A 22,836-nucleotide genomic window follows, 5' to 3' on the forward strand; every position below is an offset into this window, starting at 1 on the left:
GAGGAGCCCTGGGACTGCAGCACGCACTGTATGTACAGTCACTGCCATTATCATACTCATCATTCCACAGAGGAGGAGCCCTGGGACTGCAGCCCGCACTCTCTGTACAGTCACTGCCATTATCATACTCATCATTCCACAGGGGAGGAGCCCTGGGACTGCAGCACGCACTCTCTGTACAGTCACTGCCATTATCATACTCATCATTCCACAGAGGAGGAGCCCTGGGACTGCAGCACGCACTCTCTGTACAGTCACTGCCATTATCATACTCATCATTCCACAGAGGAGGAGCCCTGGGACTGCAGCACGCACTCTCTGTACAGTCACTGCCATTATCATACTCATCATTCTACAGGGGAGGAGCCATGGGACTGCAGCACGCACTCTCTGTACAGCCGCCATTATCATACTCATTCCACAGAGGAGGAGCCCTGGGACCGCAGCACGCACTCTCTGTACAGTCACTGCCATTATCATACTCATCATTCCACAGGGGAGGAGCCCTGGGACCACAGCACGCACTCTCTGTACAGTCACTGCCATTATCATGCTCATCATTCCACAGGGGAGGAGCCATGGGACTGCAGCACATACTCTCTGTACAGTCACTGCCATTATCATACTCATCATTCCACAGAGGAGGAGCCCTGGGACTGCAGCACACACTCTCTGTACAGCTGCCATTATCATACTTATCATTCCACAAAGGAGAAGCCCAGGGACCGCAGCACGCACTCTCTCTGTACAGCCGCCATTATAATACTCATCATTCCACAGGGGAGGAGCCATAGGACCGCAGCACGCACTCTGTACAGTCACTGCCATTATCATACTCATCATTCCACAGGGGAGGAGCCATGGGACCGCAGCATGCACTCTCTGTACAGTCACTGCCATTATCATACTCATCATTCCACAGAGGAGGAGCCCAGGGACTGCAGCACACACTCTCTCTCCGTACAGCCGCCATTATCATATACATCATTCCACAGGGGAGGAGCCATGGGACCGCAGCACGCACTCTCTGTACAGTCACTGCCATTATCATACTCATCATTCCACAGAGGAGGAGCCCTGGGACTGCAGCACGCACTCTCTGTACAGTCACTGCCATTATCATACTCATCATTCCACAGAGGAGGAGCCCTGGGACTGCAGCACGCACTCTCTGTACAGCCGCCATTATCATACTCATCATTCCACAGAGGAGGAGCCCTGGGACTGCAGCACGCACTGTATGTACAGTCACTGCCATTATCATACTCATCATTCCACAGAGGAGGAGCCCTGGGACTGCAGCACGCACTGTATGTACAGTCACTGCCATTATCATACTCATCACTCCACAGAGGAGGAGCCCTGGGACTGCAGCACGCACTCTCTGTACAGTCACTGCCATTATCATACTCATCATTCCACAGGGGAGGAGCCCTGGGACTGCAGCACGCACTCTCTGTACAGCCGCCATTATCATACTCATCATTCCACAGAGGAGGAGCCCTGGGACTGCAGCACGCACTCTCTGTACAGTCACTGCCATTATCATACTCATCATTCCACAGGGGAGGAGCCCTGGGACTGCAGCACGCACTCTCTGTACAGTCACTGCCATTATCATACTCATCGTTCTACAGGGGGGGGAGCCCTGGGACCGCAGCACGCACTCTGTACAGTCACTGCCATTATCATACTCATCATTCCACAGAGGAGGAGCCCTGGGACTGCAGCACGCACTCTCTGTACAGCTGCCACTATCATACTCATCATTACTCAGGGGAGGAGTCCTGGGACAGCAGCACGCACTCTCTATACAGTCACTGCCATTGTCATACACATCATTCACATCCAAACAAGTCCAGACAAAATGACCACAAGTATTTTGTAAATAGAAATCTAACTTTATTAAGATTAATACAAACTGGTTTTCACAACACTGTGTATGATACACGGCTGCCAAAGTGGGGTGCAGACCACCCAAAGTGTCAATCACAAGGGGGTGCAGCCGCTACAGCTGCTGGAACAGTCCATTGCCAAAGGGAGAGGGAGTTATAAGTGCAGATTATATACATTTCCTGTGGGATTCCATCTGAGGGACATGGTGGGACTTCTCAACAGGTGGAAGGCCACAAGAGAGTTAAAGTTAATAGAGGCCAGTGGGCCTCAATCATCAGTGGTTACTCTGGCAGCCAATCAGATTCTTCCATCTTTTATACTGTGCATGGAGTCTGATCTACAGATCAGCCAACGAGATAATTATCATTCACAACTCGCATGCAAATTGTATGAAGGCTGGAAATGTCTTTGATAGTATGCACTGTCAATCTGCATTTCGCCAATTCCGAGTCTGAATGATTAGCATCACGGAACACCTGAGCTCTGGACAGAAGAATGCGACTGGTCGGTCTGCCTGACTGTAGATGATCATCCGGTACCGATAACAGAGGTGATTGTAGACGATACAAAGTGCAGTGCATAGAGCTGAACCGTTACGAATTGTGCCGCACCAGAAAGGTAGCTGCCGCCATATCTGCCCACTATTTACAGGAAATGACAAATACCCCCCTCCATAAAAATACAAATATCAAAGTAAAAAAAAAAAATCAAAAATGAGATAAAATCCTAAGTTTCTTGATTCACAGCAAAACATTTCACACAGGAGAGTCCACAGGCCACCATTCCACACTGCCACGTCGTCTACGGTACACTCTGAGCGGAAATATCAGGGAAATGCATTAAACCGACTAACGAGAGGCTCCGCCCAGCAAAGTGACTGAGAGAAGCTGTCTTTGTTGCTCTTGGAAACTGTGACATCAGCAGCAGGAGACGGGTAGCTGGGATTGGATCGGTTCTCTCTCACTCAGGGAAATTAGGCCTTGCTTCGGTTTTCAGTAGCAATGATTCTCCTAATTAGCTAACATATCGTAAACAGGAAGCAGAAGGCGGGACTAACAAATCATAGAGTATTGAGACATTTAACCAGCAGCTGTTAAATGATGAATGATTTGTAAGCTTCAACTTCCACCTCCAGTATGGAGCAAATTAGGAAGAGTCTTCAGCATAACATATCTATAGCAGACTTTCCCACATCAGCGATATTCTCTACAATATTACCAACATGCAGGTTACATAACAGTAATCCTATAGGCTGCACGCTCTGTATAGTCACTGCTTCCTACTGATTCTATTGGCTGAACGCTCTTCACAGCTACTGCATCCTAGTCATCCTATAGGCTGCACGCTTGGTACGATCACCGCTTCCTAGTCATCCTATAGGCTGCACGCTTGGTATGGTAACTGCTTCCTAGTCATCGTATAGGCTGCATGCTTGGTACAGTCACTGCTTCCTAGTCATCCTATAGGCTGCATGCTTGGTACGGTCACTGCTTCCTAGTCATCCTATAGGCTGCACGCTCTGCACAGTCACTGCTTTCTAGTCATCCTATAGGCTGCACACTTGGTATGGTCACTGCTTCCTAGTCATTCCTAGTCTTAAGCATAACATTATATGTATAGCAGACCTTCCCACATCAGCCATATTATCTACAATATTACCAACATGCAGGTTACATAACAGTAATCCTATAGGCTGCACGCTCTGCACAGTCACTGCTTCCTAGTCATCCTATTGGCTGCACGCTCTGCACAGTCACTGCTTCCAAGTCATCCTATAAGCTGCACGCTATGCACAGTCACTGCTTCCTAGTCATCCTATAGGCTGCACACTTGGTACGATCACTGCTTCCTAGTCATCCTATAGGCTGCACATTTGGTATAGTCACTGCCTCCTAGTCATCCTATAGGCTGCACGCTCTGCACGGTCACCGATTCCTAGTCATCCTATAGTCTGCACGCTTGGTACAGTCACTGCTTCCTAGTCATCCTATAGGCTGCACATTCTGTACAGTCACTGCTTCCTAGTCATCCTATAGGCTGTACACTCTGTACGGTCACTGCTTCCTACTCATCTTATAGGCTGCACACTCCACACAGTCACTGCTTCCTAGTCTTCCTATAGGCTGCACGCTCTGCACAGTTTCTGCTTCCTAGTCATCCTTTAGTCTTCACACTTGGTACGGTCACTGCTTCCTAGTCAACCTATAGGCTGCACGCTCTGCACAATCAAGGCTTCCTAGTCATCCTATAGGCTGCGAGCTCTGCAGTCACTGCTTCCTAGTCATCCTATAGGCTGCATGCTCTGTACAGTCTCTGCTTCCTAGTCATCCTATAGGCTGCATGCTTGGTGCAGTCACTGTTTCCTAGTCATCCTATTGGCTGCACGCTCTGCACAGTCACTGCTTCCTAGTCAACCTATAGGCTGCACGCTCTGCACAATCAAGGCTTCCTAGTCAACCTATAGGCTGCATGCTCTGTACAGTCACTGCTTCCTATTCCTCCTATAGGCTGCACGCTCTGCACAATCACTGCTTCCTAGTCATCCTATAGGCTGCACGCTCTGTACAGTCACTGCTTCCTAGTCCTCCTATAGGCTGCATGCTCTGCACAGTCACTGCTTCCTAGTCATCCTATAGGCTGCACGCTTGGTACGATCACCGCTTCCTAGTCATCCTATAGGCTGCACGGTTGGTACGATCACCGCTTCCTAGTCATCCTATAGGCTGCACGCTTGGTATGGTAACTGCTTCCTAGTCATCCTATAGGACGCCTGCACTGCACAGTCACAGCTGCCTATTCATCCTATAGGCTGCACGCTCTGCACAGTCACTGCTTCCTACTCATCCTATAGGTTGCACTCTCTATACGGTCACTGCTTCCTAGTCATCCTATAGGCTGCATGCCACAGCGTGACTTACAGTATGCTGCATTTAAGGACTCCTTCCTAAACCATAAACATGAATGCATGTTATATAATATAATTTTCTCACATCCCACATATCCAAATCTCCAACTACACTTATAAGAAACGATCACCAAGAATCGATCGTTATTTTTAATGTGATTTTGCATAGATGTGATCATTTTATTGAAGTGAAAATGACATTAAACAGTCGCATGAGTGGCGTAAGCCTTCACTAGAGACGTTAATGAATAGATAACAATTTCAAAATTATGCAAATTTCCATGTTACTCTTATGCAAATGTATACAGTCTGGCATTGGACCAATTATAATAATAAGCGGCTGCTGTTTTTGGTCCAATTCTAAGCTGAATAAATTTGCATCTCACAAACCCCCTATGAAGCGTGGTCATTAATAATGTGTGAGACCTGAACCGGCTTCTCTGCTCGGCAGCAGCAAGCCCCCTACAGGAGGAGGGAGGAACTGCCAAACATCACATCTCACATTATATCCATGGAATGTCTCAGTAGAAAAATTCTAATACTACAGAAAACAGCAACGACACAAAAGAGGAGACGATCGCTGTCACAACGGCTATGCAAAACATAAATCTATAAGACTGAAATGGCTTCTGAGTCATTCACAATGTATTTAAGATGAACTCTGAGCATATACTGTATAACAATTTAACCATGTAACCATTTCATGTATTCAATAATCAGTATTAAATTATTTTATATAAAAGTTAATGTTAATTTCTAATAAAACAAATAATAATCTCAGGGAGATTCCCAGCTTCCTGTATGTACAGGAAGTTCCTGTCTGTACAGGAAGTGATGTAAATTCTTACAGATGGGACACAGGGCAGCAATAACACCCAATACTTCTGACCCCTTATATCAAACTATAAAAAAATGAAATACTTTTTTTTCTGGGAGGGGCTTTAAAGTATCTGATTCTGTCTTGTTGTCAGCTTCATGTAGTCCTTGCACAGCTGCAGACACAAACAGGAAAGGGGCGGGGGACGCTATGAGCCAATCAGCATATTGTTCTACCATCCAATAGTGGAAGTTTCATTATGAGAGAGCAGAGCAAAATGATGAGGTCATAAGCTGTCCAATCAGAAAGCTGTGGGAGGAGCTTTGCTCATGCAGAGCACAGAGCTATATCTCCTGCCTCTTCTGTGTGGCTAGGCTGTCTGGCTCACAAGACTGGCTGCACAGAATCAGTGACAGTAGTACATGTATAATGTATTTCTTCTGTGTTTTGGGCCGCATGCCCATAGTTCAGTCCCGCCCTTACATTACTCAGAGCTCTGCCTTCTCCCTGTGGTTACAAGTTACAAAAAACAACTGACCAATGGTGTGGAATGCAGGCTTAGAGCAGGCGGACCGAGTTCCAAAACCCAGAATTAAAATATCTCTTTCCTTAAGAGTTTCACAAAATGTCCTAAATCCCACTTCCCTCCCCCTATAGTTACCTCAGTTTTTCTTTTTTTTTCTTTTTTTAGTTAAAAAAATATATAAAATATATTCAAAAACATATTACAGAAGTAGATAGTGTACAACGTTATACAGGTATATACACAAACACGGAACACTGGCCCCTCCTCTAGGCAGAGGCCCGGGGAGATGGGAGCGGGAAATGAAGGTTATGGGCGTGTCCGTAGACATTACTGCGCTGCATGCATTACTAGTAGCAGAACTCCGCCCAAAACTGCATCATGCATGGTGCAGGACAGGATGTGTGCCACGTAATTTCCTTAATATCGCCATGGTGACTTGTCTACATGGATGTTCACAGGAACAGCTACGACATCATCCTTCGATAAGATTACAGGTATGGCATCATCCTTGCTGATAGGTACAGCTATAACATCATCCTTCCTGATAGGTACAGGTGTGACATCATCCTTCACATAACACCAGATCCCCCTCGGGTTCAGGCACCTCTCCTTTACCCCTTCCTTTCTGGCATTTCCGCTGTGGTCATTCGCTATGTGTAGGTAGCGAGGATTCGGGGAACCGCATGTTCTAGAGGCTTCTAGTTCCTCACTTAGCAGTGGAATCCTGCCCTGCTCCGTCCAGCACAGATCAGCTTCAGCTAGAATTCTGCCTTAACCTTAATGTATTTCTATCATAAGTGGCTGAATTCTACATTTTACTGGCTGGCTACAAGGGGGAGGAGACTGATATGTACAGGAAGTCAGAGGGGACTGCGGTATGCTGTGCCACATGCCACTGGCTGGCTACAAGGAGGAGGAGACTTATGTACAGGAAGTCAGAAGGGATTGCTGTATGCTGTGCTGCATGCCACAGGTTACTGTCTGGCTACAAGGAGGAGGAGACTGATATGTACAGGAAATCAGAGGGGATTGATGTATGCTGAGCCGCAGGCCACCGGTTACTGGCTGGCTACAAGGCGGAGGAAACTAATATGTACAGGAAGTCAGAGGGGACTGCTGTATGCTGAGCCACATGCTACAGGTTATGGGCTGGCTACAAGGGGGAGGAGACTGATATATACAGGAAGTCAGAGGGGACTTCTCTGCCACATGCCACAGGTTACTGGTGGGCTACAAGGGGGAGGAGACTGATATATACAGGAAGTCAGAGGGGACTGCTGTATGCTGAGCCACATGCCACAGGTTACTGGCGGGCTACACGGAGGAGGAGAATGATATGTACAGGAAGTCAGAGGGGACTGCTGTATGCTGTGCCGCATGCCACAGGTTACTGGCTGGCTACAAAAGGGAGGAGACCAATATATACTGGAAGCCAGAGGGGACTGCTGTGCCACATACCACAGGGTTACTGGTGGGCTACGAGGGGGAGGAGACCGATATGTACAGGAAGTCAGAGGGGACTGCTGTATGTTGAGCCACATGGCACAGGTTACTGGTGGGCTACAAGGTGGAGGAGACTATGTACAGGAAGTCAGAGGGGACTGCTGTATGCTGTGCCGCATGCCACAGGTTACTGGCGGGCTACAAGAGAGAGTACAGGAAGTCAGAGGGGATTGCTGTATGCTGACTCACATGCCACAGGTTACTGGCTGGCTACAAGGGGGAGGAGACTGATATGTACAGGAAGTCAGAGGGGACTGCTGTATGCTGAGCCACATGCAACAGGTTACTGGCTGGCTACAAGGGGGAGGAGTCTGATATGTACAGGAAGTCAGAGGGGACTGCTGTATGCTGTGCCACATGCCACAGGTTACTGGCTGGCTACAAGGGGAGGAGACTAATATGTACAGGAAGTCAGAGGGGACTGCTGTATGTCGAGTCGCATGCCACTGCCTGGCTACAAGGGGGAGGAGACTGATAAGTACAGGAAGTCAGAGGGGACTTCTGTATGCTGAGCCGCATGCACAGGTTACTGGCTGGCTACAAGGGGGAGGAGACTGATATGTACAGGAACTCAGAGGGGACTGCTGTACACGGATCCAGTGCTATGGAGAGGGCAGTGGCTCAGTCTACAGATTGCTCCAGAGAGGTGCTGCTGCTCAGGGCTCGCTTTGGTTCTGTGGCAGAGAAGAAGCGGACATCCTGGTCTCTGTCCAGCTGCATGGCCTGTACCGTCTTCTCTACAGCCTCCAAGTGTGGATTCCCCAGACTAGTGAAGTAGGCTGCAAGAAACACATCATGTCAGAGGTCAAGTGACACGCTCATAATCCCAGCTTGCATGCAAACATCATACAAATTGTATGCGGCATGGCCAAATACAAAGGAAAAGGTGAAGGGAAGAGAGAGGGAGGGGCAATGGTGAAGGAAAGAGAGAGGGAGGGGCATAGGTGAAGGGAATAAAGAGGGAGGGGCATAGGTGAAGGGAAGAGAGAGTGAGGGGCATAGGTGAAGGGAAGAGAGAGTGAGGGGCATAGGTGAAGGGAAGAGAGAGTGAGGGGCATAGGTGAAGGGAAGAGAGAGTGAGGGGCATAGGTGAAGGGAAGAGAGAGTGAGGGGCATAGGTGATGGGAAAAGAGAGGGAGGGGCATAGGTTAGGGGAAGAGAGAGGGAGGGCAATAGGTGAAGGGAAGAGAGAGTGAGGGGCATAGGTGAAGGGAAGAGAGAGTGAGGGGCATAGGTTAAGGGAAGAGAGAGGGAAGGACATAGGTTAAGGGAAGAGAGAGGGAAGGACATAGGTGAAGGAAAGAGAGAGTGAGGGTCATAAAGGTGAAGGGAAGAGAAAGGGAGGGGCATAGGTAAAGGGAAGAGAGAGAGGGGCAAAGGTAAAGATAAGAGAGAGGGAGGGGCAAAGGCGAAAAAAAGAGAGGGAGGAGCAAAGGTGAAGGGAAGAGAGGGAGAGCAAAGGTGAAGGGAAGAGAGAGGGAGGGGCAAAGGTGAAGAGAAGAGACAGGAAGGGGCAAAGATGAAGAGAAAGGGAGGGGCAAAGGTGAAGAGAGAGGGTGTGGCAAAGGTGAAGGGAAGAGAGAGGGAGGGGTAAAGGTGAAGGGAAGAGAGAGGGAGGGGCCAAAGGCAGGAGTGGGTGGGGCGTAAAGAAAGTACCTTTTTCCAGGAGAGTCTGTTTGAGTGCTTTAGCCAGTAATACCCGAACGTTGGGCACAGGATCGGATGCCAGGCTGAGGAGACTGGGTAGTAAGTGGGTGACAAACTGTTCAGCAGGCATACACTCCTCCTGCACCACCGCCTGGAAACACAACAAGCAGAACTGTTATCAGCAGGGAGACCATCACTACTATACAACCACAAACTGATTACCACACTCTGTAACAGCGTCCGGCCATTATCCACTGAGAGTCAGTGATGTCATACTTGCTCGCTGTCCCCCGATCTGTCCCTGGGATCAAATCATATCCGGCCAGGAGCTCCAGGGACCTCAGCTTGTGGCAGGGGAAAGACCCTTTGCCACCTCCAACGTGGAGTCCTGCATGCCCTGCCGAGCCACGTGGAGTCTGGCATGCCCCATAGAGCCACATGGAGTCCTGCATGCCCCGCAGAGGCTCGTGAAGTCCTGCATGCCCCGAAAAGCCACGTGGAGTCCAGCATGACCCGCAGAGCCTCGTGGAGTCCTGCATGCCCTGCAGAGCCATGTGGAGCCCTGCATGACATAAAAAGCCCCGTGGAGTCCTGCAGGCCCCGCAGAGCCTAGTGGAATCCAGTTTGCCCCGCAGAGCCACATGGAGTCCAGCATGCCCTGCAAAGCCATGTGGAGTCCTGCATGCCCAAAAAAACCACGTGGAGTCCTGCAGGCCCCGCAGAGCCTAGTGGAATCCAGTTTGCCCCGCAGAGCCACATGGAGTCCAGCATGCCCTGCAAAGCCATGTGGAGTCCTGCATGCCCAAAAAACCACGTGGAGTCCTGCAGGCCCCGCAGAGCCTAGTGGAATCCAGTTTGCCCCGCAGAGCCACATGGAGTCCAGCATGCCCTGCAAAGCCATGTGGAGTCCAGCATGCCCAAAAAACCACGTGGAGTCCTGCAGGCCCCACAGAGCCTTGTGGAATCCAGCATGCCCCGCAGAGCTACGTGGAGTCTTGCATGCCCCGCAGAGCTACGTGGAGTCTTGCACGCCCCACAGAGCCACGTGAAGTCCTGCATACCCTGTAGAGCCACATGGAGCACTGCATGCCCCGCAGAGCCACGTGGAGTCCTGCATGCCATGGAGTCCTGCATGCCCTACAGAGCCATGTGGAGTCCTGCATGCCCCACATATCCAAGTGAAGTCCTGCATGCCCCAGAGATTTAAATGAAGTCATGCATGCCATGGAGTCCTGCATGCCCCACAGAGCCATGTGGAGTCCTGCATGCCCCACAGAGCCAAGTGGAGTCCTGCATAGTCACATGGAGTCCTGTTTGCCCCACAGAACCATGTGGAGTCCTGTTATGGGCATGGACAGACCTACAGAGTTTCCTGTATGTCCTACCTTGTATGTTAACCCATTTATCTATTGTGCAGCGCTGCGTAATATGTTGGCGCTTTATAAATACAATAAATAATAATAATAATAATAATAATACACAGTGGCATCACTGTGCTGTCATGTGACCAGGTTATGGGCGGGGTCAGACCTACAGAGTGACATCACTGGGCTGTCATGTGACCAGGTTATTGGCGAGGTCAGACCTACAGGGTGACATCATGGTGATGTCATGTGATCAGATTATGGGCAGGGTCAGACCTACAGAGTGATATGACAGTGCTGTCATGTGATTAGGTTATGGGCGGGGTCAGACCTACACAATGACATCGCCATTGAAGTCTTGGAGAAATGTGTTTTTTATATGTACTTTACATCTTACAATTATTGCTGATCGTGGTCATATAAAAAGCTGTGTTACTTTGACCTGATGAGAAGAACTCAGAAGACTTTTACCTCTATTACAATCTTCAATGAAATTCTGTACAGAAATAAATGAATAAATATTTAACTGATTAGTGGTAACTCAGAAATAGAGGCAGCTGAAGACCTTTCTGCCCTGAACTCCGCCGGTCACATCCCCAGCCTATACCTGAGCAGAAGGGGGCAAGTCACAAGTCCTGAGCTTACACAGAAGCATAGACCCTGCTGCAGTTATGTGCTGCTCCACACACCAGCGCAGGCCACTATATAGGATGACATTTACATCTTCTCCTCTATCATTTACATCAGCAATGCTAACAATGTACATTTCCCAGATACTCTTCTGAAGCTGAGAAGAGAGCGCTACAGTACAGACATTAAACCATACCAACAATTCCCCCCTCCCCACCCCTTGTGTGCACACCCACCGCAGAGCCCGGGCTGCATGCCCGCCCGCTCCCCCCACCCTTGTGCACGCCCACCACAGAGCCTGACCGCATGCGCCCCCCCCCCCCCGTGTGCACGCCCACCACAGAGCTTGACCGCATGCGCCCCACACCCCCCATGTGCATGCCCGCCACAGAGCCCGTGCCTCATGTGTGACCCCACCACATTTGCACGCCCACCACAGAGACTGACCCCATGCGTCTCACCTCACCCCCTGTGTGCATGCCCATTACAGAGCCTGTGCCTCATGCATGCCCCCACCCCACATGCACGCCCACCAGCGCATACGCCCCGCACCCCTTGTGTGCACGCCCGTCACATAGCCCGTGCCTCATGCATGCCCCCACCCCACATGCACGCCCACCAGCGCATACGCCCCGCACCCCTTGTGTGCACGCCCGTCAGAGTCTGTGCCGCATGCATATCCCCTGTGACTTGCACACTGCAGATGCGTCCACACCGTGCATTACAGCTGCCTTTCAGTTCTATAGATCAGACACACGTGGCAGCAGACTGTACCTGGCAAATGAAGGCGAAGGCCTGGCGGCCCACCCATTTGTTGGAGTGTCGGAACTGCACAATCAGCTCATTGATGAAGTTTATGCCCAGCTCCGTCTCACCGCTGGAGAAGAACTTGTGTAATATTTCGACAATCTGCAGAGAAGAAGAGACAAGACAGCAATGTCATGTGATCATCATGTGATCATCACTCTATGTCAGCTCCACTACAATTCACTATACTACTAAGTATTACTTCCCTACAAACAAGAAAGAATGGGAGCATTTCATTGGCCCAGCCCCTTCTCCTCCTCATAGGGGTTACTGGAGGTGGGGGACCCATCTTCAGCTACCCCATGATTACCGTTGGGGGATCTCTGATACCACAGACGGAATCCAATTAAGCTGCAGAAACATCTCAAGGATGATCAGGGGAAGCAGGATGCATCTGTGCTCAATTTTGAGCTTCATGGCAAAGGCTGTGAAAACTTACTGTATGTACATGTGCTTTCTCAGAGGTTGTATTTTTATTAACCATTTCAGCCCGCGGGGATTTTTCACCTTATGCATCGGAGCAATTTTCAACTCCCATTCATTCGCTAATAACTTTATCACTACTTATCACAATTTATTGATCTATATCTTGTTTTTTCCGCCACTAATTAGGCTTTCTGTGGGTGGTACATTTTGCTAAGAGCCACTTTACTGTAAATGCATTTTTACAGGATTAATAAGAAAAAAATGGAAAAAATTCATTATTTCTCAGTTTTCGGCCATTATAGCTTTAAAATAATTCATGCTACCATAATTAAAACCCACGTATTGTATTTGCCCGTATGTCTCGGTTATTATACCATTTAAATTTTGTCCCTATCGCAATGTATGGCGCCAATATTTTATTTGGAAATAAAGGTGCATTGTTTCCGTTTTGCGTCCATCACTATTTACAAGCTTATAATTTAAAAAATGTTTGTAGTATACCCCCTTCAAATGCACATTTAAAAAGTTCAGACCCTTAGGTAACTATTTATGTCTTTTTTTTTTTTTTTTTTTTTAATTGTTATTTTTTTTTTCTCTATTAAAATTTTTATTTGCGAAATATTTTGGTGTGGGACTTAAACTGTAAATTTTTAATGTTGCGGTTTCAGTAAATTGTAATGTAAAAAAAGTGTAGATGTAGTTTTCTATTTGGCCACAAGATGGCCACCTTCATTTTTGGTTTCCCTCCTTGTACTTCTCGCTAAGCGGAAGTACAAGGGGGATGCGGAAATTCTTCTGGGCAGAAGAACTGAAGCCTCACGGGTGAGCGCTTCGGTTTTTCTGCGGGGAACAGGGATCGGTGATCGGGAACCATGTTCCCTTTCACTGATCCCAGGGCTACCGGGGGACACAGGGGCGCGCCCGCGATCGCGCACAGGAGCGGGGGAGCGCAGCAGAGCAGCCGCCCGGACGTGAGCTTCACGTCTGAGCGGCTGAAATGGTTAAAGAACACCAGAAGCGAAAATAAACTAATGAAATAAACAATTGTATCTATCTTCCTTCTCCTAAAAATGACTTTTTAACATATTCCACAGTTTCATTTTATGTTTAAATCTACTTTTTAAGTTTTAACTGTTTTATTGTTTTTTGCTCAATGACACATTAATTGAAGTATGCCAGAGCTAAAATGTATGAACTATTGATCTTTTTTTATCTCTTTCCTGCTCTCAGAAGCCAATTTCTGCTAGGAAAGTGTTTTATAGTTGGAATTTCTTATCAGTGAGGGTCACACTGTAGCCACTTCCTATCTGTGTCAGGACTGAGTCAGCCACTTACATACCTGATATTTAATTCTTTCAGGCAGAGAAAGAAAAAAAAAGCAACACATCCTAGTTATTTGTGTGCTAGGCATTGTACATACCCATGTCTATCTCATGATGTCACATGTCACTTCGGGTATCCTTTAAATTTGCCAAAATCTCACGTAAACTTTTTGTCACGTGGTCATTATGGGGTGTTGTGTGAAAAAAATGCATTGAATCCATTTTGGAATAAGGCTGCAACAAAATGTGGAGAAAGTCATGTGCTGTGAATGCTTTCCAGATGCACTATGCATGCACTGGTTGGGGTAATATCAGGGCCTGGTACGGGGCCGCTCAGGGAGGGGGCTCTGTGACCTTCATGTCCTCCTAGTTACCCAACATTCTGACACCTGGAGTCACACCCTGGGTGCCAAAATGGGGGGATCCCATTTCACATGTGTTTAAATGACAGAACCCTAAAATATGACAGCCTTTAATACCTTAAAACGAGCTGTCAAGACTCACCTTTTCATGCTCGCATACCCCCCTACACCAGCACCATAATACGTTCCGTTAGACACCCTCTCAACAGATGCATCTATTGTCTGCATCCCCATGCTTTAGATTGTAAGCCTCTGGCAGGGCCCTCCTCCCTAGTGTTTCCAGCTTGATCAAGCAATCTTATTGTCAATCGCCCCTCTTGTGGGTCTCTATTTTGACCTATGACTGTACTGTTATCAAATAATTTGCATGATCTTGTTTTGTTGTGAGTTTCCTGTATGTCCTACCTTGTATGTTAACCCATTTATCTATTGGCCAGCCCTGCTGGCGCTTTATAAATACAATAAATAATAATAATAATAATAAATGACTGTGGGATCAGACACTTTGTGTGAGTGACACGGCCTGTCTGACATAACACAAGTTAGGCTGACTACACAGAGTCAGAGCAATCTTTACAGATCACTCCAGGTGACAGGTTACTGACAATCACTGTACAAGCATACTGCTGAGCTGCCGGTGAAGCTGTGAGTACTGGGATATGGAAAGGGGGGAATGTGAGTGTGAATTAGAGGAACCAAACTGATATGCTACTTAATAGCTTTATTTGTGAACCTTTATAAACTATACTAGACAATATATACTCTGTGCATTGCTGCGGAAGATGCCGGCGCTATATAAATACTAAATAATAATACACCACTATTGACCGGGAAATGCATAAACAAGGATACGCTACGGACTTGAATGATGGCAGCTTACCAGCTTGAATGAGATCCACCGCACCTCAGACACCTTGTCAGAGCACAGCGTCAGAGCGATGACCCGCAGGTAGTCGTACACGTCTCTGGGGCTGTACAGCTCTAATATGAGGATCAGCTGCCTGTAACAAGTCACATACATGTCACTGTGATTACGGTCCACTGACAGCACCCCCTCCTGGAGGGAGCATGTCATTGCAGAGCAGAATATAGAGTTACATACAGTATACGGTATCACAGTGTGATTACTGACCACCAACAGCACCCCCTCCTGGAGGAAGCATGTCATTGCAGCTCAGTCACATATATCACACTGTATCACAGTGCACCTCCTAGAGGGAACATGGCATTGCAGAACAGTCACATATGTCAAACTGTATCACAGCACGCCCTCCTGGAGGGAACATGGCATTGCAGCTCAGTCACATATATCACACTTTATCACAGCGCTCCTCCTGGAGGGAGCATGTCATTGTAGAGCAGAATATAGAGTTACATACAGTATATCACACTGTCATTACTGTCCACCAACAGCACCCCCTCCTGGGGGAAGCATGTCATTGCAGAACAGTCACATATATCACACTGTATCACAGCACCCCCTCCTGGAGAAGCATGGCATTGCAGCACAGTCACATATATCACACTGTATCAGAGCAACTCCTGGAGGAAGCATGGCATTGCAGCACAGTCACATACAGTACTGTATATAACACTGTATCACAGCACCCCTCCTGGAGGAAGCATGTCATTGCAAAACAGTCACATATGTCACACTGTATCACAGTGCCCCTCCTAGAGTGAACATGGCATTGCAGAACAGTCACATATGTCAAACTGTATCACAGTGCCCCTCCTGGAGGGAACATGGCATTGCAGAACAGTCACATATGTCACACATTTTCACAGTGCCCCACCTGGAGAAAGCATGCCATTGCAGACCAGAATATAGAGCTACATATATCACACTGTAATTACTGTCCACCAACAGCACCCCCTCCTGAAGGGAACATGTCATTGCAGCTCAGTCCCATATATCACAGCGCCCCCTCATGGAGGGAACATGTAATTGCAGCTCAGTCACATATATCACAGCGCCCCTCCTGGAGGGAGCATGTCATTGCAGCACAGTCACATATATCACACTGTATCACACAGGGCTGTGGAGTCGGTCCAAAAATCCACAGACTCCGACTCCTCAGTTTAGGATTCCACCGACTCAGACTCCACGACTCCGACTCCTCTAATTTGCATATTACAATTTTGTTGATTAAAAGTATGTAACGTGAAATTCGTCTCTTAACTGCCAACGCTTAGGAATTTTACAAGACAACTGAAGTGAGAAGGATATGTAGACTAATATATTTATTCTCTTTAGACTAAAACTAGTCCTTGGTAAGAGTACTTGTAAAAGGTACAAACCGGAACAAAGAACATCTATCAGGCCCTAGGCAATGTAAGTGTGGGTACATGTAAGAATGATGTGCAGGTACTCTGCAGGGGAATGAGGAGATTGTAAACAGACAACACCTCTGTGTTCAATGTGCACAGCATTCTCAGTGGATTCCCTGCAGCTCTGTGGGGAGTGCATATGTAGAGTATAGTACTACTGTGTAACAAAGTAAACCTGAGACAGATGAAATTAAAGTTTTATACATACCTGGGGCTTCCTCCAGCCGCCTTCAGGATAATCAGTCCCTCGTTGTCCTCCTCCACCACCTGGATCTTCTGCTATGAGTCCAGGTACTTGAGCCAGTCGGGCGTAGTGCGCATGCACACACTCCGCCGCCAGGAGCATACTACACCTGTGCAGCACTATTGCGCAGGTGCAGAATGTTCCTGGCTGTGGGAGCGGCATGCGCCGGACAGCGTTGACTGGCTGAATTACCAGGACTCATAGCAGAAGATCCGGGTGGTGGAGGACAGCGAGGGACCGATTAGCCTGAAGGGGGCTGGAGGAAGCCCCAGGTATGTATAAAACTTTACTTTTCATCCGTCTCAGTTACCCTTTAATTTGTAGTCACCAAACCAAATTTTAATAACATATCACATGATTTGATTTCATCAGCAAAGGGAGTGCATACATTTGCATAAATCAGAATCGACGCAGAATTATTTCCATCTCGTTGACCATCTCTATTAGTGACACGGCTACACATCAGGCTTTATTCTTACAGCATAGATGTTATTTAGTATATATAAGAGATTCCTGTGTACACATCATATATACAGTCACAATCAGATATGTATATCTGACCTTAAAAATACAGGGACTGCTTTATTGAAGCAGCACAAGTAACTAATTTTGATTGGTTTATTTCATTTTTGTGGACTAAGCACAGCTATTACTGTATATATACTGTATATATACATTATTTTTAATGACTATTATCTGAGAAATAGAACATTTTATCATATTTTCTATTTTAATTACAGTTACAAATTCATTAGGAGTCGGAGTCGGTGCATTTTTTCCCGACTCCGACTCCAGGCACCCAAAATTGCCCGACTCCACGACTCCGACTCCACGACTCCACAGCCCTGGTATCACAGCGCCTCTCGTGAAGGGAGCATGTCATTGCAGCTCAGTCACATATATCACAGCGCCCCCTCATGGAGGGAGCATGTCATTGCAGCTCAGTCACATATATCACAGCGCCCCTCCCTGTCATTGCAGCACAGTCACATATATCACACTGTATCACAGCGCCCCTCGTGGAGGGAGCATGTCATTGCAGCTCAGTCACATTTATCACAGCGCCCCCTCATGGAGGGAGCATGTCATTGCAGCTCAGTCACATATATCACAGCACCCCTCCTGGAGGGAGCATGTCATTGCAGCTCAGTCACATATATCACAGCGCCCCTCCTGGAGGGAGCATGTCATTGCAGCGCAGAATACAGAGCTACATATATCACAGCGCCCCTCATGGAGGGAGCATGTCATTGCAGCTCAGTCACATATATCACAGCGCCCCTCCTGGAGGGAGCATGTCATTGCAGCTCAGTCACATATATCACAGCGCCCCTCCTGAAGGTAGCATGTTATTGCAGCGCAGAATACAGAGCTACATATATCACACTGTAATTACTGTTCACCAACAGCACCCCCTCCCGAAGGGAGCATGTCATTGCAGCTCAGTCACATATATCACAGCGCCCCTCCAGGAGGGACATGTGTTTACCCATAGGCCGTTCATCCTGGACCAATACCATATATATTCATATAATACGTATTATACACTGCAAGTGTGTCCTACGGCAAATGACACAAGCTTAGGGGCTCACACACTTCCAGTGCTGATTGACTAATGTTACCACCTCCATGCAGTATGTGGGTCAGCAGATTATGAATACTATGAACAGATTGTGTAGGTAAGCTCTCATACTGCATGTAGGTGACCATACACAAGATATCCCACATGGCCGTACACACGTGAGATCACATCATGTGACCGGAAGCAGTAGTAACAGCTACCGAGTATGTGGCATACCCTCAGCAGTCTGTAATAAGCCCCATTTATTCCTGCATCGCCCCATACGCTGCGTTTCACTCACTCTGCTAATTCATAGCGGAATCTCCAGTTGCGGATGTTGTCAGTGGTCAGGAACTCCTGGAGCTGGTAGAGATACTGCCGCCTAGTGTCCGCATGCAGGAGCTGCAGATACACACATACAGTTCATTATCATCAATACACTCTATGCAGGAATATTTCTCTCAAAAAGACACGTTCTATCCTTTTAGCGAGGCATAATCTATAGTCATCAAAAGACACCACAATGTATAGTAAAGTATATATTGATTGAATAATCATATCCTATCGATACAGACCATAAAAAAACAAAACAAACTGAGGGTGTGTCCAGACTGAAAAGAAAACATCTAATTGGCCTGAAATGGTTATACGATATGTCAATTATACCCATACTGGGGCAGAAAAAAAATCGTTGAATATATATTAAAGAGTAACTGTTAGGCATGAAAAACAAAATCAATTCTCTATTTCTATCTGTTGATCATATAAAAGGAATGCTATAAAGGCAATGCATAACTTTAAAATCAATCTTACTTTTTTATTGCAGAGAATAATCCTCATGTCCCCAGCTCCTTAGTATGCAGCCAGTAATCAGCCGCAAAAGAGGAGTTGCAGTGCAGGCTGGGGCGGGGGGGGGGGGGGGGGGGATAGTTTCTGCACAGACACAGCTAGTTCAGCCTGATTGGCTGCAGCCTGTGTCACTCTCACTCCTTTTCCTCTCATTGGCTGCCTCCCATGACTGTCCGTGTCTGCCCCCTCCCCACACTCCAGCCCGACAGGCATCTCTGCTGATTCATGTGGGCAGTAGCTGCCACCACCGCATCGCATCCATGGGGACCCCCGTTCCTGCTACCATTTCCTTAGGGATTCCCTGCATTTACAATCAACCCTGTAGCATCCCTGGCTCGGCACTCTTCCCGCAGCATTGTAGAGCTTAGCGGGGAATATATGCAGCGCACACAGACTCGCCTCAACATGGTTCCAGGCGATGGAGCTGCATTTATTCTTCCCCACTAAGCACTGTGCTGCGGGACGATTGGGGATGCTGCAGGATTGAGGGTAAATGCAGGGGGAATCCCTATGGATATGGTAGCAGGGCAGGGGGGTTTCCATGGAAGCGAGGGTGCCTGTGACATAATGCTCGCTATTGGTGTGGGGAGGAGGGGGAAGTAAAGGAGGAAGTGACCTCACCATTGGCTTCAGCTGGAGGGAAAAAAGATGCCCCTGCCAGCGAACAGAATTCTCTCCATTTACCTTTTTTATTTTATAAATATCACTGAAATCAACACTTGGACCGTGCAATACACATGTTATGTAAGTAGAGCTAGTATTTATCTACTTATATATGTCATTTTTTTAATCTGGCATAGTATGGCTGACAGCTCCTCTTTAAAGACCAGTCAATACACCAGTAAGTGTGGTTCACATATCAATTTTCATGAAGAAACTTCAGCATATAAGTTGCTCAGTGCCAATCTACAAACATTCAACAGAAATGACGAGAAATCAAAATCCAGAAATGAACGATCAGAGGCCTTGATGCAGGTAACGGAGCTAAATCTGGTTACTATATAATTGGGAACGCTCCTTTCAAGGGCAAGGGCAAAAACACACAGTGCTTTAACGTGTAGTTCACCACACCCACTTTTCAATACTTGTTTGTTTAAAAGGACAATAGTTTTCAATTAAAGTACTATGGCACAGTCTTGCAGTACAAAACTTTGACACAACTTTATTAGCACAAAAAAATACAAAAATAAGATTTTCATAAAACTTTTTCCCGTGAAATCAATTTTCATGAATAGCAATAAAGCACGTTAGAAAAAAGACCTCCACCTCCAAAAAGACCTCCATGAGACTGACAAATTCTATAATCTGTTAGATCCTAAGCCGCACTTGTGGCTGTTCTAGCCTGATGCTGCATGGGATCTACTCCACCTGCCGTTTCCGCTCCCAACGCGATCGTGCGCACCCGAGAGGGGGGATTAAAGCGGATCCGAGATGAAAAAGTAACTATAACAAGTAACTTGTCTATATATCTTATCTAAAGTTTAGATAGTTTACACAGCAAATCTAGCTGCAAACAGCTTCAAAAGTGTATGATTATTTATTGCTGTGATACAATGAGGGCATCCATGTTCTGTTTGTCACACTACACTGCCAAACGCCTCATTCGTGCCCTCATCATCTCCCGCCTTGTCTATTGCAAGCCTCTTCTGTCAAGCCTCCCTATGAGCCGAACATATCACATGACCTTGTTATGGAGCTCTCTGTCACTGTCTGTAGGCCCGTCTATTGTGCAGCGCTGTGTGATATGTTGGCGCTTTATAAATACAATAAATATTAATGATGTAAGTAAGATGTATGGCGGCAGCAGCAAATGTTACCTTCAGAAAATCGTATAGGTGCTTCAGCACGCCGATCCGCACCTCGTCCAGATCTCTCAGGAAACCATTGAAGATGGGAACGAGATCTGCAGCGGTCAGCTTATCCCCAAGAATCACCGCCAGCTCATGGATAGAGAAGGCCAGCGTCCGACGCACCTTCCACTGAGGAGACAGACAGGTACATATATCACTGCTAATGCCTCACCTCCCTGCAGTGCCCAGGACAACCAGCAGAGGGGCGCTGGAGTCACCAACACCAATTAATGCTAATGCCTCCTACACCAATCAGTGCTAATGCCTCGTACACCAATCAGTGCTAATACCTGGTACACCTCCTTGCAGTTCCCAGGACCACCAGCAGAGGGCGCTGGAGACACCAACACCAATTAATGCTAAAGCCTCCTACACCAATCAGTGTTAATGCCTGGTACAGCTCCCTGCAGTTCCCAGGACCACCAGCAGCGGGTGCTGGATTAACAAACACCAATCAGTGCTCATGCTTTGTACTCCCTACAGTGCCCAGGAAAGGGCGCTGGAGTCAACAACACCAATCAATGCTAATGTCTCATACGCCAATCACTGCCATTGCCTCGTACACCTTCCTGCAGTTCCCAGGACCAGCAGCAGAGGGCGCGGGGGTCACCAACACCAATCAGTGCTAATGCCTCGTACTCCCTGCAGTGCCCAGGACCAGCAGCAGAGGGCGCTAGAGTCATCCAACTGTCTGTAGGTCTTATTATCAGAGCTGGATGCTATCTGTTGTGTCTTTGGATGAATAGTGGAAATATGGAGACAAGAGAACTCAGGATATACCTGGACATCGGCCGCCAGCGTCTCATACGTGTCTTTGAGGTAATGCCAGTTCTGCCTCCCCAGTGTCAGGGCCACGCCTGGCAGGCTGTATGCACAATGCTTGGTGATCTCTGTGTCCACCGTCTGGGCCCGCGCCGGGTCAGTCATGGAGAGGTACTGGTCCAGCAGTGGTTGTGGCACAACGTTCTGCAAAACACGAGCGTCACATGTGAGGAACACGCCATACCAGCTACTCTCTTCCTCCCCCATTCCCCAGTAAAAGAGGACCTGCTACTTCCCACCATACAAGAGGACCTGCTACTCCCCCACCATACAAGAGGACCTGCTACTCCCCCACCATACAAGAGGACCTGCTACTCCCCACCATACAAGAGGACCTTCTACTCCTCTGCCATACAAGAGGACCTGCTACTCCCCACCATACAAGAGGACCTGCTACTCTTAACCATACAAGAGGACCTTCTACTCTTCCGCCATACAAGAGGACCTGCTACTCCCCACCATACAAGAGGACCTTCTACTCCCCTGCCATACAAGAGGACCTTCTACTCCTCCACCATACAAGAGGACCTGCTACTCCCCACCATACAAGAGGACCTGCTACTTCCCACCATACAAGAGGACCTGCTACTCCCCACCATACAAGAGGACCTGCTACTCCCCCGCCATACAAAGGACCTGCAACTCCCCTGCCATAGAAGAGAATGTGCTACTTCCCTGCCATACAAGAAGAACTGTTACTCCCCCGCCATACAAGAGGACCTGCTACTCCCCTGCCATAGAAGAGAATGTGCTATTTCCCCGCCATACAAGAAGAACTGTTACTCCCCCGCCATACAAGAGGACCTGCTACTCCCCCACCATACAAAGGACCTGCTACTCCCCTGTCATAGAAGAGAATGTGCTACTTCCCCGCCATACAAGAATAACTGTTACTCCCCCGCCATACAAGAGGACCTGCTACTCCCCCTGCCATACAAGTTGACCTGCTACTCCCCCGCCCAGAAGACATTTGC

The 22,836-nt window shown here is 47.8% G+C and overlaps 1 protein-coding gene across 1 annotated transcript in view; it reads right to left on the reverse strand.

Moving 5' to 3' along the window:
• Positions 1-1,880: 1,880 nt before the first annotated feature.
• The window catches only part of LOC137541283 (serine/threonine-protein phosphatase 4 regulatory subunit 1-like), a 72,222-nt gene continuing 51,266 nt past the window's right edge, over positions 1,881-22,836 (reverse strand). Inside the window, exons 14-20 of the mRNA XM_068262521.1 lie at positions 21,821-22,006; positions 21,008-21,169; positions 18,643-18,743; positions 15,086-15,206; positions 12,063-12,197; positions 9,304-9,445; positions 1,881-8,426 (exon numbers count right to left, since the gene is read on the reverse strand). Coding sequence (XP_068118622.1) covers positions 8,269-8,426; positions 9,304-9,445; positions 12,063-12,197; positions 15,086-15,206; positions 18,643-18,743; positions 21,008-21,169; positions 21,821-22,006 — 1,005 coding nt within the window. The 3' untranslated portion in view covers positions 1,881-8,268. The remainder of the gene's footprint in view (positions 8,427-9,303; positions 9,446-12,062; positions 12,198-15,085; positions 15,207-18,642; positions 18,744-21,007; positions 21,170-21,820; positions 22,007-22,836) is intronic.

Source organism: Hyperolius riggenbachi, chromosome 12, assembly GCF_040937935.1.
Source record: "Hyperolius riggenbachi isolate aHypRig1 chromosome 12, aHypRig1.pri, whole genome shotgun sequence".
Classification (NCBI taxonomy): Eukaryota; Metazoa; Chordata; class Amphibia; order Anura; family Hyperoliidae; genus Hyperolius; species Hyperolius riggenbachi.